Source organism: Oryx dammah, unplaced genomic scaffold, assembly GCF_014754425.2.
Source record: "Oryx dammah isolate SB20612 unplaced genomic scaffold, SCBI_Odam_1.1 HiC_scaffold_11072, whole genome shotgun sequence".
Lineage (NCBI taxonomy): Eukaryota > Metazoa > Chordata > Mammalia > Artiodactyla > Bovidae > Oryx > Oryx dammah.
Genome location: NW_024080466.1, coordinates 135613 through 154519, shown reverse-complemented (window position 1 = coordinate 154519; position 18907 = coordinate 135613). Strand labels below are relative to the sequence as shown.

Genomic DNA, 18907 nt, shown 5'->3' with positions numbered 1-18907 from the left:
TGAGACATGCTGTTTCATATCTCATGGTTTTTTCATTTTGTTTAGGTGGTGTTGTAGAGGAAGAGAAGAGGGGAAAAATAGAGCTCTCTCTATCACCCACCACCTTTGTCCTCTGCTCCAAGCATGTGCAAGTGCTCCAGGCACTGTTTTTTTATTTTTTATTTTTCCAGGCACTGTTTTTTCAAACTGCATCTTCTTTATGTTGCATACTTTAATTTCAGAACAAAATAAACAAAAAAGACAACACGCAACATTCAAACCCCATGTCAGACGTGGAAAGGAATAGAGCTTGGGGCCCTTGTATCCTGCCTTAGACAGAAGGACAGAACTGAAACCACTAGACATCAGCAGAGGGAGCTGGGTGGGCCAGGGCCACTGGGGCCACGGCCCGGAGAGTCACAGGGACCCAGTACAGAGGGGACAAAGTCCGATGAGCAACTCCTCATCTACTTCTTCCGTGTGTCCTCGTCACCCTGGATAGGGGCGGAGGGCTGGGTGGAGGAGGGGGAGCCAGCAGCCCTGGGCTCCTCTTCTGTCTCTTCACCTTCAGCAGCGCCCGGCACTGATGCAGTTGAAGTAGGTCTGGGCATCCTCAAGCAAGAAGCCGGAAGAGAGCAGTTTCTAACAGCATCTGGATGGTGCTCACTTGAAAACAATTCATTAAGCTGTGCATTTGACTTATGTGATTTTCTCTGAATTTTATTTTATAATTTAAAAATGTTTTCAAAATAAATAAATTAAGACTGTCCTGTGGGAGAAAGCCCTAGGCTAATAGGAATACATCCTCTCACTGAAGCTAGAGCCCAAATCCCAAAATAGCATTCAAGATCACTCTAAGCAAACTAGACTATGGGGAGCTCTGGTTCCCTGTAAGACAGGCTCTTTGGGACTGCATTGAGCTGAATCCCGGAATCCTTCTAAAAACTGAACTTATTTACTGTATTATATAAAAATTAGCAGAATGCTGCTATGTATTTGCTTTCATGTGGTGGTAGGGGTGTGTGTGTGTGTGTATGTGTGTGTGTGTGTGTGTGTGTGTGTGTGATTTTGGTTCTTTTTCCCTCCATAATTAATCTTGGATCTTCTTCTTCCTTCCAGAATGGGTTTTTATCTGCAGTCCCTTATTTAGGCTGTTGGTTATGTATGATCCTGTCGGGTCAAGCTGCTGACAATTTAAGGGCAAGGTGGAATTTTTCAACTCTGTGGGTTCGAAGAGTTTTTAGCCTTATAGGTACGTAAAAATGAATCATGTTGTTTTGGTTTATAATTATTTACTGTGTTTACATTGAAAGGCAAAGTAAAAGTGATAATATTAGTTATTTGTTCACATATCAAAACAATATATTTTAGCACACGTAGTACATGTCTGTATAAGATGGTTCTTTTTGAATGATGCATTTTGAGGATTAAGATTTATAATATCCTGTTATCTCTACCATACTCTTACAGCTATTAAAAAAATGGCTTGCTTTGCTAAATATCTTCCCCAGAATTTTTATAAATCATTTTGTTTTCAACTCTAAGTTTGCAATGAAAATAAGAAAGTCTCCATCCCTTTTCTATTTTAAATTTCAATCAAAAATATATACTAGCATCATTATAGCAAATGAGGACCCATAAATCAAAGAACTCAAAGGAACCTTAAATAATCATGTTTCAGACTCTAATTTCAGAAAAGTGAATTTTAAAACGATGTAAGACAACTAATAAGTTCCTTGATTGCAGTATCTACAAATACAGCATTTCCATCATCACAGAGAGTTGCTGGATGGTCCTGCTATAGGCACAGAAAACACAGCAGCTGCTCGTTACACTCCTTCCTATATTACTTTTATGTGATGCTTAACTGCCTGTAATAAACTCTGCATACCACTTTCAGTTGTCAAAACCTAGATGGAGTATTTTCCTAACCTTATCTAACAAAGTTTATTATTTAGTTTACCTTCTTTGGTAATGTGAATTTTAAATCATGTTCTGTATCAACTGTTGCCTCTCTCTGGAACTATATGTTTTAGTCATTCTCTTGCTTTTTTCTCAAACATTGTAGAACTTTAGCTGAGTCCTGGTCACATGTAAATTTAATAACATTGCATAAAGAGATTTTTTAACTTTTATAATAGTTTCATTAATTCCATATATTTTCCAGCACTTTTTATTTCAGTTCAGTTCAGTTCAGTCACTTAGTCAGTCGTGTCTGACTCTTTGCGACCCCATGGACTACAGCATGCCAGGCTTTCCTGTCTATCACCAACTCCTGGAGCATGCTCAAACTCATGTGCATTGAGTCAGTGATGTCATCCAACCATCTCATCCTCTGTCGTCCCCTTCTCCTCCCGCCTTCAATCTTTCGCAGCATCAGGGTCTTTTCAAATGAGTCGGTTCTTCGCATCAGGTGGCCAAAGTATTGGAGTTTCAGCTTCAGTATCAGTCCTTCCAAAGAATATTCAGGACTGATTTCCTTTATGAAACTATGATTGAAGCTGAATCTTCCAGGCAGTACAATGTTTCTACAGTAGGTGGCAGTAATATCAAATCTCAGATTTATGCTATATTGAAGAGCAAGCAAATACTAATGCTGTGGCTTGTTTTTTTTTTTCTTTCTATAACGTTTTAACTCCAGGGATGATTGGGCCTGCGATATTCCTGGTCGCCGCAGGATTTATAGGCTGCGATTATTCCTTGGCTGTTGCATTCCTAACCATATCAACAACACTGGGAGGCTTTTGCTCTTCTGGCTTTAGCATCAACCATCTGGACATTGCTCCTTCGTGAGTACTGATTTAAGATTGGTTCAGATTAACTTTAAGTTATTATTTAAATTATTAATCATTATTTAATCATTATTAATCATTAATTGTAGTGAATTATGCATAACATAAACTTTACTATTGATACCATTTTAAAAATATTTTAGAAGTTCTCATGTATTTTTATTTATTTATTTATTTTTTAACTTTTAATTTTGTTTTGGGATATAGCCAATTAAAAATGTCGTGAAAGTTTCAGGTGAAGAGCTAAGGGACTCAGCCAAATATATACATGTATCCATTCTCCCCCAAAACCCCCTCCTACCCAGGCTTCCAAATAACACTGAACAGAGTTCCTTGTGCTACAGAGTAGGTCCTTGTTGGTTACCCATTTTAAATATAACAGAGTGTACATGTCCATCCCATATTTCCTAATTATCCCTTCATTAAGTGCATCCATTCACACTGTCGTGCAACCAGCAACATGATCCATTCAAGAACTCTTTATTTTTCTTATTTTTTAAAAATATTTGTTTCTTTATTTAGTTATGCTGGTTCTTCATTGCTGCTCAGGCTTTGTTCTAGTTGGGGAGAACAAGTTCTGCTCTCTGGTTGCAGTGTGCTGGCTTCTCGTTGTGCTGGCTTCTCTTGTGGAACAAGGGCTGTAGGGTGTCTGCTGGCTCAGTAGTTGTGGCACAAAGACTCAGCTGCCCCGAGGCACATGGGATCCTCCTGGACCAGGAATCAAACCCACGTCTCCTGCATTGGCAGGCAGATTCTTTACCACAGAACCACCAGGGAAGCGCGTTCCAGAACTCTTTTTTATCTTCCCAAGCTGAAACCCTGGACCCATTAAACACTAACTCCCATTCTTCCTCCCTCACCCCCAATCCCTGGCAACTGCCTTTCTACTATTTTTTTGTGTCTATGAATTTGACTGCCCTAAGACTGACTTAAATCCTTAAATGAAGTTTCAGTTTACATAATAATTAAAGCATGAAGTAGTTTTTAAATTTAAACGTTTAACTATCATCACCTCTGTAAAAACATTACATACACCGCCCAGTTAGAATAGGACCTTTGTGAAGGCAGAGTTCTTCAGAGTCTTAACATTCTCAGGGCTCACCATGGAGCTTGGCCCATGGTGAGCATTTAGTTGGTTGGATGAATGCCCAAGACCAGACCAAGTTGTTTGTCCAATTATGATCTTACCTATGTGCAAATATATTTGTTTAGTACTTGATAGCATATAAACCATCTTCACAAACATTATCTTGTTTGATCCTTAAAGCATCCCTTTGAGAAAGGCATTCATGACCTGTTTTATGACTGAGAAAACTCAGATTCAGAGAGGTCAAGTGACTCATTTGTATCACTCAGCTAATAAATGATAGAGCCAAAACTTCCCCTAGGATCCTACTTTTAAGCCCAAATTCTTTAAATAGCTATTTCTCTGGAACTATTCTTTGGGCCACATTCTTCTAGAATTCTTTTGTGCCAGTTGACACAAGGTAGATGGGGGGACTGTGTGAATATTTTAACCCAGAGGATTTGGTACATGTAATGTTTTAAAAATAATGAATATGATATTTATTTTTATTTATTTTTATTTTTTTCAATAAAAGTAGTTAGGTTTTTTTTAATTAATTAATTTATTTATTTATTTTTATTTTACTTTACAATTTTGTATTGGTTTTGCCATACATTGACATGAATCCACCATGGGTGTACATGCGTTCCCAAACGATATTTATTTTTAGAGAAAAGACAAGTAGTCTTCTACCCCCTACCCCCAATTTTTCACACCTAGACTACCTCAGAATCTTCCTATTCCTATTAATCCTCAGTCTCCCATCCCTTCAATAAATACTTCTAGATAATCCAGTTTCTTCTTTTGTGTAAGAAGTCCAAAAAGGCGCCTCAGGATCAGAGTCTTTGTATGCCTGGCTCCAGGCAGAGTCCTGTCTGCTGTTCCATAATGCCTTCCACTGGGATTCATTCTCAGCCTCTTGTCCGTTTCCTTTCCTCCCCATCCATATGAATCCTCCCCAGCTCACATCCTAGTTCTTCATAAAGCCTTTCCAGACCTTTGTGCTTTTTTTTCCTCTTCCTTTTCTCAGTTTATAATTTTATGCTGTATATCATAGCTTCAGTTCAGTCGCTCAGTTGTGTCCAGCTCTTTGCGAACCCATGAATTGCAGCACGCCAGGCCTCCCGGTCCATCACCAACTCCCGGAGTTTACTCAGACTCACGTCCATCGAGTCAGTGACGCCATCCAGCCATCTCATCCTCTGTCATCCCCTTCTCCTCCTGCCCCCAATCCCTCCCAGCATCAGAGTCTTTTCCAATGAGTCAACTCTTCACATGAGGTGGCCAGAGTACTGGAGTTTCAGCTTTAGCATCATTCCTTCCAAAGAAATCCCAGGGCTGATCTCCTTTAGAATGGGCTGGTTGGATCTCCTTGCAGTCCAAGGGACTTTCAAGAGTCTTCTCCAACACCACAGTTCAAAAGCATCAATTCTTCAGTGCTCAGCCTTCTTCACAGTCCAACTCTCACATCCATACATGACCACAGGAAAAACCATAGCCTTGACTAGAGGGACCTTAGTCGGCAAAGTAATGTCTCTGCTTTTGAATATGCTATCTAGGTTGGTCATAACTTTTCTTCCAAGGAGTAAGTGTCTTTTAATTTCATAGCTGCAATCACCATCTGCAGTGATTTTGGAGCCACAAAAAATAAAGTCTGACACTGTTTCCCCATCTATTTCCCATGAAGTGATGGGACCAGATGCCATGATCTTCGTTTTCTGAATGTTGAGCTTTAAGCCAACTGTTTCACTCTCCTCTTTCACTTTTATCAGGAGACTTTTTAGTTCCTCTTCACTTTCTGCCATAAGGGTGGTGTCATCTGCATATCTGACGTTATTGATATGTCTCCCGGCAATCTTGATTCCAGCTTGTGTTTCTTCCAGTCCAGCGTTTCTCATGATGTACTCTGCATATAAGTTAAATAAGCTGGGTGACAATATACAGCACTGACGTACTCCTTCTCCTATTTGGAACCAGTCTGTTGTTCCATGTCCAGTTCTAACTGTTGCTTCCTGACCTGCATACAGATTTCTCAAAAGGCAGGTCAGGTGGTCTGGTATTCCCATCTCTTTCAGAATTTTCCACACTTTATTGTGATCCACACAGTCAAAGGCTTTGGCATAGTCAATAAAGCAGAAATAGATGTTTTTCTGGAACTCTCTTGCTTTTTCCATGATCCAGCAGATGTTGGCAATTTGATCTCTGGTTCTTCTGCCTTTTCTAAAACCAGCTTGAACATCTGGAAGTTCACGGTTCACGTATTGCTGAAGCCTGTCTTGGAGAATTTTGAGCATTACTTTACTAGTGTGTGAGATGAGTGGAATTGTGCAGTAGTTTGAGCATTCTTTGGCATTGCCTTTCTTTGGGATTGGAATGAAAACTGACCTTTTCCAGTCCTGTGGCCACTGCTGAGTTTTCCAAATTTGCTGGCATATTGAGTGCAGCACTTTCACAGCATCATCTTTCAGGATTTGAAATAGCTCAACTGAAATGCCGTCACCTCCACTAGCTTTGTTCATAGTGATGCTTTCTAAGGCTCATTTGACTTCACATTCCAGGATGTCTGGCTGTAGGTGAGTGATCACATCATCATGATTATCTTGGTCATGAAGATCTTTTTTGTACAGTTCTTCTGTGTATTCTTGCCACCTCTTCTTAATATCTTCTGCTTCTGTTAGGTCCATACCATTTCTGTCCTTTATCAAGCCCATCTTTGCATGAAATGTTCCCTTGGTATCTCTAATTTTCTTGAAGACATCTCTAGTCTTTCCCATTCTGTTGTTTGCCTCTATTTCTTTGCATTGATCACTGAAGAAGGCTTTCTTATCTCTTCTTGATATTCTTTGGAACTCTGCATTCAGATGCTTATATCTTTCCCTTTCTCCTTTGCTTTTTGCCTCTCTTCTTTTCACAGCTATTTGTAAGGCCTCCCTAGACAGCCATTTTGCTTTTTTGCATTTCTTTTCCATGGGGATGGTCTTGATCCTGGTCTCCTGTACAATGTCACGAACCTCATTCCATAGTTCATCAGGCACTCTATCTATCAGATCTAGGCCCTTAAATCTATTTCTCACTTCTACTGTATAATCATAAGGGATTTGATTTAGGTCATACCTGAATGGTCTAGCGGTTTTCCCTGTTTTCTTCAATTTGAGTCTGAATTTGGTAATAAGGAGTTCATGATCTGAGCAACAGTCAGCTCCTGGTCTTGTTTTTGTTGGCTGTATAGAGCTTCTCCATCTTTGGCTGCAAAGAATATAATCCATCTGATTTCGGTGTTGACCATCTGGTGATGTCCATGTGTAGAGTCTTCTCTTGTGTTGTTGGAAGAGGGTGTTTGCTATGACCAGTGCATTTTCTTGGCAAAACTCTATTATTGCCCTGCTTCATTCCGCATTCCAAGGCCAAATTTGCCTGTTACTCCAGGTGTTTTTTGACTTCCTACTTTTGCATTCCAGTCCCTTATAATGAAAAGGACATCTTTTGGGGGTGTTAGTTCTAAAGGGTCTTGTAGGTCTTCATAGAACCGTTCAACTTCAGCTTCTTCAGTGTTACTAGTTGGGTCATAGACTTGGATTACTGTGATATTGAATGGTTTGCCTTGGAAATGAACAGAGATCATTCTGTCGTTTTTGAGATTGCATCCAAGTACTGCATTTCAGACTCTTTTGTTGACCATGATGGCTACTCCATTCCTTCTAAGGGATTCCTGCCCACAGTAGTAGATATAATGGTCATCTGAGTTAAATTCACCCATTCCAGTCCATTTTAGTTCGCTGATTCCTAGAATGTCGACGTTCACCCTTGCCATCTCTTGTTTGACCACTTCCAATTTATCTTGATTCATGGACCTGACATTCCTTGTTCATAGCTTGATTTGTAATTATTTCTGAATGTAACTCTTCTCTTTCTTCTTGCCCCAATCTGTTTGGGAGCTTTCTCAGACTGAGACATCTTATATATCCATATCACAACTTCTGCACAAGGAGAAGCACCCCCAGTCCATAGTTGCTGAGTGGTTGATGTACATGATCATACTCAAAAAAACAGGAGCTTCCATCTACATACCCTTAACAGTGGGGAACCAAGGAAAGAAAAGAAATGACACTTGGATAAAGGGCCAAGAACCAATTTGAAACAAAAGATAGCCAGGCAGAAGCTCTTGTGCTGTCACCTCTGAGGGTTCAGGGCCCACGTCTGTCCTGTTGACCCCCGGCAGTACTGTGCAAGGCCATTGGCAGTGCTGTCGAACAATTACATGCACGGAAGAAGGAAAATAGATTTTCTTCTTTTATTATTTTATTTATTTATTTTCGGTTGTGCTGGGTCTTTGTTGCTGTGTGGGCTTTCTTTGAATTGTGGTGAGTGGGGCTGACTCTAGTTTCGGTGTGCAGGCTTCTCGTTGTGATGGATCCTCTTGCTGCAGAACAAAGCTCTTGGGCACGTGGGCTTCCGTAGTTGCAGGTACTGAGCTTTACAGCACAGGCATAATAGTTGGGGTGATTTGCTTCCCAGTACTGGCATCTTCCAGGACCAGGGATCAAACTGGTGTCTCCTGTGTTGGCAGGCAGATTCTTTACCACTGAGCCACCAGGGAAGCCTGGAAAACAGATTTTCGTATTCAGTATGATGAGAAAATCCTTTCTAAAAAACTATTTGTGTATTGACCTTACTGTGTGTCAATCAACATTTTGCTTTAATGCTCTTTCTTATGAGAAACAGGGGAAGAATTTTGTGAACTTTACAAGCTAGAAAATGTTAAGTATACATGTTGTTGAGTTTAGAACTAAAGGAGTTTTAGAATTCCCCAGTGGTCCAGTGGTTAAGGCTCCTCACTTCTAGTGCAGGGTACACAAGTTCAATCCCTGTTAAGGGAGCTGTTAATAAGATCCAACATGCCATGCAGGGCAACCAAAAAAATTTTTTTTAATTAAAAAAAACTAAAGGAGCTTAACATAGTAAGGAAAGAGAAGAAGAATACTTGAAAAGTAAATTAACCTCAAGAAAACCTTGTTAAATATAGTGACAGTTTGAAAGATCGGATACAAGCATAACTGGAATAATTTAGAGCCCGTTGACATGGAAGGAGTGAAGGAGTAAGAAGCCTTTTCAGTGGAAGGGCCCAAGCAGGAGCCCGAGGGCCTAAACACATCTCTGCTCGGGACTTGAGGCGGACGTGGTATTCACAAAGTAGACTAAGTCTCATTACAGAAAAGGATTCAAGGCATCGCAATAATTACAGGACTGAAATATGTTCCCTTATGCGATTGATTAGAAAAGGAATCTGGAAAGGATTTCCCTGGAAGTAAGTTAAACGAGTGACATTGTTTTTATAAACTACAGTGTATAGTTTATACATGCAGCATATACAGCGCATAGTTCGTACGTGCCGTGTATACAGCACGTAGTTCGTACAAGCAGGGTATACAGTGCATAGTTCGTACGTGCTGTGTATACAGCGCATAGTTCGTACGTGCCGTGTATACAGTGTATAGTTTATACAGTGTATAATTTTATCATAGAAAGTTAGAACTATGAAAGATTTAGAGTATTCTTATCTATGCAGACTGTGGTCCATGGACCACTGGCATCATTACATGAGAGCTTGTGCAAAATGAAGATTCTCAGGAATCTCTCCAGACTTAGTGAACCAGAATCTATGTCTTTAGATCATCAAGGATTTAAAGGATCCTTTATACCCCTGTGTTTTCAAGCATGAGGCCCAGGGCTGGCCCAGTCCTCTAGTGCATACAACAAATGTCTATATAGTACCAGTTGTACATTCAACCCTCCACATGGCACTATAGAAAATAAAACCCAGCTCCTGCTCACAAGGCAATCAGTCTAGTTTGGGAAAGAAACAATAAAAAATAATTGTAGTAAGTTATGATGATAATTCATTCTTTCAGCAAATACTTATCACGTGCCTACCTACTAAGTGTCAGCCAAAACAGCCCAGCTCTGGCCTGTGGAACCCTTAGTCTAGGGTGGTGGACATGAAAGAAACAAATAAAAACTAACTTTTTGAAGAGAAAGTAAGAGAATGTAATAGGGGGCATAAGGCAGATCAGGGAGCAAGGGAAGTTCTCTCTGAGGAACTGATACTTATTTAAGCTAAAGCCTCAACGATCAGCAAGAAGTTAGGCAAAAAGGAAGTAGTGTTCTTGACAGGAGAATTTACATGGCAGGAAGAGGAAATTGGTGTGTGTCTCTGTCTGCTTGGGCTGCCAGAATAAAACACACAGACTGAGTACCTTAAACAACAGAAATTTTCTTACAGTTCTAGAGGCTAGAATTCCCATCAAGGTGCCGACACCTTGGTTTCTGGTGAGGACTCTTCCTGGTTTGCAGAAGGGCCAGCTCCTTGCCCTGTGCTCACACAGCCTTTCCCTGGGTACATGTGCATGAGTATGTGCAGAGAGAGAGCTCTGATGTCTCTCACTCTTCTTATAAGGGCATCAGCTTTGTCAGATTAGAGTCCCGCTCCTTATGATCTCATTTAACCTCTATCACCTCGTAAAGAGCCTGTCTCCAAATGCAATCACATTGAGGGTCAAGACTTTAACATATGAATTTTGGAAGCACATAGACATTCAGTCCAAAACTCTATATTTCACTTAACTGAGAGGTCACTTGTGGCTGAGATGTAGGGAAGAAAGCCACTGGGGAGTAAGTAGGGGCCTATAGTAAGTATTTTAGATTGTATCCAAAGCAAGTAGGAAGTGACCTTCTCTGGTCACTTTTAAGGTCACTCTTGTGTGAACAAATACAAGCAGAGAAAACCAATTAGGAGGCTATTGCAGTAACCCAGGGAGGAGGTGGTGATGGCCTAGAATGGAGATAAGAGATGTAAAAAGGTAGATAGATTTGAGATCTTTGTAAGTACAATAGAAGTGACTTGACAGTAGATTAGACCTGAAGAGTAAAGAAGATACCCATGATGATGCATGCATGCTCAGTCGCCTCAGTTGTGTCCAACTCTTTGTGACCCTATGGACTGTAGCCTGCCAGGCTCCTCTGTCCATGGAATTCTCCAGGCAGGAATACTGCTGGAGTGGGTTACCATGCTCGCCTCCAGGGGATATTCCCAACCCGGGGATAGAATCCACATCCCTTGCATCTGCTGCACTGGCAGGCAGATTCTTTACCCACTGAACCACCTGTTGTTGTTGTTTAGTCGCTCAGTCGTGTCCAACTCTTTTAGACCCCGCACTGCAGCACACCAGGCTTCCCTGTCCTTCAGTATCTCGCGGAGCTTGCTGAAACTCATGTCCACTGAGTTGGTGATGCCATCCAACCATCTCATCCTCTGTCATCCCCTTCTCCTCCTACCTTAAATATTTCCCAGCATCAAGGTCTTTTCTAATGAGTCAGCTCTTCACATTAGGTGGCCGAAGTATTGGAGCTTCAGCTTCAGCATCAGTCCTTCCAATGAATATTCAGGACTGATTTCCTTTAGGATTGACTGGTTTGATCTCCTTGCAGTCCAAGGGACTCTCAAGAGTCTTCTCCAACACCACAGTTCAAAAACATCAATTCTTTGGTGCTTTATGTCCAAGTCTTTATGGTCCAACTCTCACATCCGAACATGACTACTGGAAAAACCATAGCTTTGACTATACAGACTTTTGTTGGCAAAGTAATATCTCTGCTTTATAATATGCTGTCTACATTTGGCATAGCTTTTCTTCCAAGGAGCAAGTATCTTTTAATTTCATGGCTGCAGTCACCATCTGCAGTGATTTTGGTGCCCAAGACAGTAAAATGTGTCACTGTTTCCATTGTTTCCCCATCTATTTCCCATGAAGTGATGGGACCAGATGCCGTGACCTTTGTTTTTTGAATGTTGGGTTTAAGTCAACTTTTTCACTCTCCTCTTTCACTTTCATCAAGAAGCTCTTTAGTTCCTCTTTGCTTTCTGCCATAAGGGTGGTGTCATCTGCATATCTGAGGTTATTGATATTTCTTCCAGCAATCTTGATTCCAGTCCAGCATTTCTCATGATGTACTCCACATATAAGTTAAATAAGCAGAGTGACAATATACAGCCTTGACACACTCCTGAGCCACGTGGGAAGCCCCTTATTCTGGCGACTAAGTTGTATTACATTTTTGACCCATAGTCTTTCTCATTAAGTAAACTGTAAGCTCCTTGAGAACAGGAGCTATGTTTAGTTCATTACTGGACACAAGGATGCTCTATAGTGGTGGACACAAATGACATACTTAGGAATTTTTTGTTAAGTGAGCCGCCGCAGTGAGAAGCACATGAACTGCAGTGAAGCATAGTGCCTGTTCGCCACAGCCAGAGAAATGCCACGCAGCAGTGAAGACCCAGCTCGGCCAAACATAAATAAATAAATAAAATTTAAGAATTATTTGTTAAATGAATGGATGGATGGGTGGGTGACAGCAGTAGTTGGTGTTTACTATTAAAATGGCTTGAACTCTTGGATCTTCTTCATGCCTTATAATTATAATTGGTTAGAAACTGTGATAAGAATCGACTGTGTTCCAAAGAAGACATTAGGGTGAGTGATGTATTTCTTACACATTTGAGGAGTATCTTCATAATCAACAATTTTAGTTCATCCTTTTCCCTCTTATTCTGAGAATAGTCAATAAATTGTGGGAAAATAAGACATAATTTTTAAAAATGTATTCAACAGATTATTATTGACCAAAGTGGTATGTGTCCTGGGCACACCCAGATTCTATCCTCAAGGAGGTTAAAATAATAAACTATAGTTTATTTTTTTAATTTATGTTGGAGTCCAGTTGATTTACAATGTTGTATTAGTTGGACAGCAAGGTGAATCAATTTGCTGTATATGTATATGAATCTATTATACGTATCCATATATCCTCTCTTTTTTAGATTATTTTCCCATGTAGGTCATTATACAGTATTGAGTAGACTTCCCTGTGCTATGTAATAGAGCCTTACTAGTTATCTTTTTTATATATAGTAGTATATGTATGTCAGTCCCAGTCTCACAGTTTGTCTTTCTCCTCCTTTCCCCTCCTGATAACAGTAAGTCTCTTTTCTACATCTGTGACTCTATTTCTGTTTTGTAAATAAGTTCATTTGTACCATTTTTTTAGATTCCACATGCCCATCCATGTTGCTGCAAATGGCATTCTTTCTTTCTTTTTTGTGGTTGAGTAATATTCCATTGAACATATGTACCACATCTTCTTTATCCATTCCTCTGTTGATGGATATTTTATATATCTGTAACAATGCCTTATTGAAAACAGTCATCGCTGAATTCATAACGTAGGAAAGACCAGTTTTCTCATGCTTAATTTTTTGCTACAAGCCCCAGCATTATAGGTGATAACAATCCAATATTAAGTACTGATTTGGAACCAGACAAATTGAGTAACATTTTATAGTCTTTCTTTCTTTCTTATCTATAGAGTAAAGATAACCTTCCTCTTGGGGTTCCTTTTACTGTTAAAGTGGGATAAGATATAAAAACTACTTAGAACCCTGCCTGGCATAAGGTTTTTCAATAGGCAATCAGTCCTGTTAGCATGTAAATATATGTTGACATGGTATTTTCTAAACCTTTTCTTCTGTGGACTAAGATATATATTTTCTATGGATAATTTTGTTACTCAGATTTCAAAGGATTTGAATAGATTTTTAACTATTAACCCCACAGAATTCTAAGGCTCCAATAGCACAGAATCCAGGCTGAGTCCCTACAACAATTTCTTTCCCCCAGGCTCTCATCAATCTTTCATGGCCTTTCTTGCCTAGTGTAATATAAATACTTGAATGAGCTTCTTGGTGCTGACATTTAGAATTTCACAACATTCATCTGCACTTAATATCTGTCACTGAAAAGGCCTGGCAACACTGCAGTCATTTCCTCCTACTGCCAAGGTGTTAATGCTTTAAAAAAAAAAAAAGGACAAGTTCTGCCAAGGTTGGTTAATTTAAGATCTGCTCCCTAAAGGGCATAAGCCAAAAAGTTCTGAGCTCTTTCGTTTTGTTGTGTACACTGTTTACCTCAGTTTTGAACATAAAATTTGTAATGTTTATAGATAACTGAATTGAGTTTAGCGGGATATTTTATTTAGGCACTGTGTCGATCAACTCAGGATGCCACAAAAATACCATGTGGCTGAGCAGCTTAAAAAACAGAAACTGATCTTCTCACAATTCTGGAGGCTAGAAGTCCGAGGTCAGGGTGCCTGCTGGGTTGCATTCTGGTGAGGGCTGCCCTCACCTTCTCACTATGTCCTCACGTGGCCTTTCCTCCATAGGAGCTCACAGAAACAGAGAGAGCAGTCTGCCTCTCGTCCTTTCCTGGTGAGGCCACCACCCCTGTTAGGTTGGGAGCCTATCTTTATGACCTCACTTAACCTCAATTGCTTCTTAAAAGCCCTGTCTCCAAATACAGTCACATTGCAAGTGTGGGTTGGGGGAGGACACAGTTCTGTCCATAGCAGGCACTTTTCCATGTCTAAAATGGGGCGAGGAATTTCAGATCAGTGGTCTGCAACTGAGGTACTGAGGATCCTAAACCTAACAGAAACAGTATCATCCCACAATAAGACTATGTGGTCTAATTAATACCAAGCTTCTTTAATGTTGACCACAATTTTATTTTATAATATCACTGATTATCTCATTAAAAAGTTGAAAATCTCTAATTGGCCTTTGCATATAACTTGGTGGCTTTTGGGCTTCCCTGGTAGCTCAGCTGGTAAAGAATCTAACTGCAATGCAGGAGACCCCGTTTCGATTGCTGGGTGGAAAAGATCCCCTGGAGAAGGGATAGGCTACCCACTCCAGTATTCATGGGCTTCCCTTGTGGCTCAGATACTAAAGAATCCATGCAATGTGGGAGACCTGGGTTCGATCCCTGGGTTGGGAAGATCCCCTGGAGGAGGGCATATCAACCCACTCCAGTATTCTTACCTGGAGAATCCCCATGGACAGAGGAGGCTGGAGACCATGGGGTCGCAAAGAGTCGGACACGACTGAGCGACTAAACACTGCACACAGCACAGGTGAGTTTTATAAAAAATAATTTATTTGATTAACTAATTTTTAACTCTACCACCACCATTGAGTTTTCATGCTAAAAATATCAAACCTAAATACAATAAACCCTCTAGGATCTCAAGTCTGTAGTCTGCCACGACCCTATGGACTGTAGTCTGCCAGGCTCCTCTGTCCATGGAATTGTCCAGGTCAGAATACTGGAGTGGGTTGCCTGCCATTCCCTTCTCCAGGGAATCTTTCTGACCCAGGGATTGAACCCGGGTCTCCTGCACTGCAAGCAGATTCTTTACTGTCTGAGCCACCAAAGAAGCCCATAGATACTACCAGTGTACAGGAAATACAGGGGAGATAAAGTGAAGTCGCTCAGTCATGTCCGACCCTTTGCAACCCCATGGACTGTAGCCTACCATGCTCCTCTGTCCATGGGATTTTCCAAGTAAGAGTACTGGAGTGGATTGCCATTTCCTTTTCCAGTGGGTCTTCTCAATCCAGGGATCAAACCTGGGTCTCCCACATTGCAGGCAGATGCTTTACCATCTGAGCCATATAGGACTATATCAAATGATGCCTCAGTCTACAAAGTTTAGAATTGTAGGGCCATCTGCAAGACAAAATCCCAAGTTCTTCTGTTAATACACACAACTTAGAATACTGTTCAGCAACCCTAGCATGTAATCCAAAATGTTGCATACTGTATGATCCTTCAGAATCAAGTCCCAGGAGAAGGTACTTTGTCCCTTTGTCTCCAGGGGACAAAGCTCCAGCAGCCGGTGCAGCCAGAGCCCCATAGGACCAGGTATGGGACCTGACCAACTGCAGGTCACACACCATTTCTCTGGTCAGCATATATTGAATTAGCATATATGTTGCACTAGAAATAATAAAGGAGAATAAAACATGAGTTTTCAGGGAGACTATGGGGTCAAAATTAGCAAACTTGAATTAGATAATGATTACGTCTTAAAACATGAAGTACCAGCTTTGAGGACAATAAAGATTCTGAAAAGAATTTTTATCAATAGGCATTTTTGTCATCTACACACAGTTTCAAATGAAACTCAGTTTGTCTATTTCTGGGACAATATGCAGGGATTTAGCTACAGGAAGACATGCAATAAGTTCAACAAATAAGTTGTGAAACTGTGCTTGATATCTCATTTCTATAATAATATATTATTATGTTATTAGATATATTAAAATATATACAGGAAAAAATTAGGATATTTACCACAATGTTACTGTTGATTGTATCTATATAGAAGGATTATAAATAACTTTACTTTCTTCATAGTATTTTTCTTATTTTAAACTTTTAACAATGACATAAATTTCATAATCAGGAAACAAATTCTTTTTTTAACTTCAAAAATTTTAAGATACATGAAGCTTCCTATCTAGATACCATCTTGTATGAAAATCATATCTCATCACGTCTCCATTTCACTGTAAAAGAGATCATTTCAGTGGCTGTGTTCCTCTATATGATGTTAGAACTACTGAAATACAAGGTTTTCAGCAGCTAACTATTTAGTCCTATTTCAGTAAGACATTGCATTTAGACATAAGATTTCACAGGAGTGCAGCATGGGAATGTAGCTCTCTATGGACAGAAGCTACTTAAATGTGTAACACAGGGGAACTGCCTGGTGGTTCAGTGGTTAAAATTCTGCACTTCCGTTGCAGGGAGTACAGACAAGTCCAATTCCCACCCTCCCCAAATCCTGTGTAACACATTAATAAACCTCTATGAAAATGTTTCTGCAGGTATGCTGGTATTCTCCTGGGCATCACAAATACCTTTGCCACTATTCCTGGAATGATTGGGCCCATCATTGCCAGAAGTCTTACCCCTGAGGTAAGTAGATAACTTACTTATAAACCAAAAAGGTCTAAACAGTTCATTTGAAACTGCACATCTATATCAAAGTTGAGTATATTTAATTAAGGGTGAAATGCTGAATCCCAAAGAAAGGCAATGCCAAAGAATGCTCAAACTACTGCACAATTGCATTCATCTCTGCTGCTGCTAAGTCGCTTCAGTCGTGTCCAACTCTGTGTGACTCCATAGACGGCAGCCCACCAGGCTCCCCCATCCCTGGGATTCTCCAGGCAAGAATACTGGAGTGGATTGCCATTTCCTTCTCCAGTGCATGAAAGTGAAAAGTGAAAGTGAAGTCGCTCAGTCGTGTCCGACTCTTAGCGACCCCATGGACTGCAGCCCACCAGCCTCCTCCATCCATGGGATTTTCCACACTCATCTCACACACTAGTAAAGTAATGCTCAAAATTCTCCAAGCCAGGCTTCAGCCAATACGTGAACCGTGAACTTCCAGATGTTCAAACTGGTTTTAGAAAAGGCAGAGGAACCAGAGATCAAATTGCCAACATCCGCTGGATCATGGAAAAAGCAAGAGAGTTCCAGAAAAACATCTATTTCTGCTTTGTTGACTATGCCAAAGCCTTTGACTGTGTGGATCACAATAAAGTGTGGAAAATTGTTCAAGAGATGGGAATACCAGACCACCTGACCTGCCTCTTGAGAAACCTATATGCAGGTCAGGAAGCACCAGTTAGAACTGGACATGGAACAACAGACTGGTTCCAAATAGGAAAAGGAGTATGTCAAGGCTGTATATTGTCACCCTGCTTATTTAACTTATATGCAGAGTACATAATGAGAAACGCTCTTCTGGAAGAAGCACAGGCTGGAATCAAGATTGCCAGGAGAAATATCAATAACATAAGATATGCAGATGACACCACCCTTATGGCAGAAAGTGAACAGGAACTAGAAAACCTTGATGAAAGTGAAAGAGGAGAGTGAAAAAGTTGGCCTAAAGCTCAACATTCAGAAAACGAAGATCGTGGCATCTGGTCCCGTCACTTCATGGGAAATAGATGGGGAAACGGTGGAAACAGTGTCAGATTTTATTTTGGGGGGCTCCAAAATGACTGCAGATGGTGATTGCAGCCATGAAATTAAAAGATGCTTGCTCCTTGGAAGGAAAGTTATGACCAACCTAGATAGCATATTGAAAAGCAGAGACATTACTTTGCCAACAAAGGTCCGTCTAGTCAAGGCTATGGTTTTTCCAGTGGTCATGTATGGATGTGAGAGTTGGACTGTGAAGAAAGCTGAGCACCGAAGAATTGATGCTTTTGAACTGTGGTGTTGGAGAAGACTCTTGAGAGTCCCTTGGACTACAAGGAGATCCAACCAGTCCATTCTAAAGGAGATCAGTCCTGGGTGTTCTTTGGAAGGACTGATGCTAAAGCTGAAACTCCAGTACTTTGGCCACCTCATTCGAAGAGTTGACTCATTGGAAAAGACTCTGATGCTGGAAGGGATTGGGGGCAGGAGGAAAAGGGGACGACCGAGGATGAGATGGCTAGATGGCATCACTGACTCGATGGATGTTGGTCTGAATGACCTCCAGGTGTTGGTGATGGACAGGGAGGCCTGGCGTGCTGCAATTGATGGGGTCGCAAAGAGTCGGACGCGACTGAGCGACTGAACTGAACTGAACTGAAAATGCTGAATGCCTATTCTCGTGCAGTTATTTATAGCAATGAAAAGCTAAATGCCTTAGTAGGTGGGAAAGTATATTTCAAAGAACACTCTGAATTTTAGACAGAACAATAGAACAAAGTTAAATGAAAATCTTGTAACTGAACCTGCACAAGTCCTTAAAAGTTGTGATATTATAGCAGATACATGACTTGTATCTTTGGTTTGAACAAATAAATTTAGCAGTGTAGAATAATTCAAGAAGTGGAACCACAAAGGTATCAGGAAATCATGTGTGAATGAATAAAAACAGTTGACATTATCAAGAACATTTAGAAGAACAGAAGATTTAGCAAAATGTATAGATGTCTTTGGGCTTCCCTGGTGACTCAGTGGTACAGAATCTGCCTGCAGTGCAGGAGACACAGGTTCAATCCCTGAGTCGGGAAGATCCCCTGGAGCAGGGCGTGGCAACTCATTCCAGTATTCTTGACTGGAGAATCCTATGGACAGAGGAGCCTGGCAGACTACATGGCATC

At 40.6% G+C, this 18907-nt stretch overlaps 1 protein-coding gene across 3 annotated transcripts in view; it reads left to right on the top strand.

Moving 5' to 3' along the window:
* LOC120860407 (sialin) overlaps positions 1–18907 on the top strand; it is an 87068-nt gene that overhangs the window by 52549 nt on the left and 15612 nt on the right. For 2 of the 3 annotated variants that reach the window (XM_040236208.1, XM_040236209.1), the window contains exons 8-10: positions 1099–1231; positions 2621–2768; positions 16625–16715. In XM_040236208.1, the coding sequence (XP_040092142.1) occupies positions 1099–1231; positions 2621–2768; positions 16625–16715 (372 nt within the window). The remainder of the gene's footprint in view (positions 1–1098; positions 1232–2620; positions 2769–16624; positions 16716–18907) is intronic. The other variant, XM_040236210.1, reaches the window with a different exon arrangement.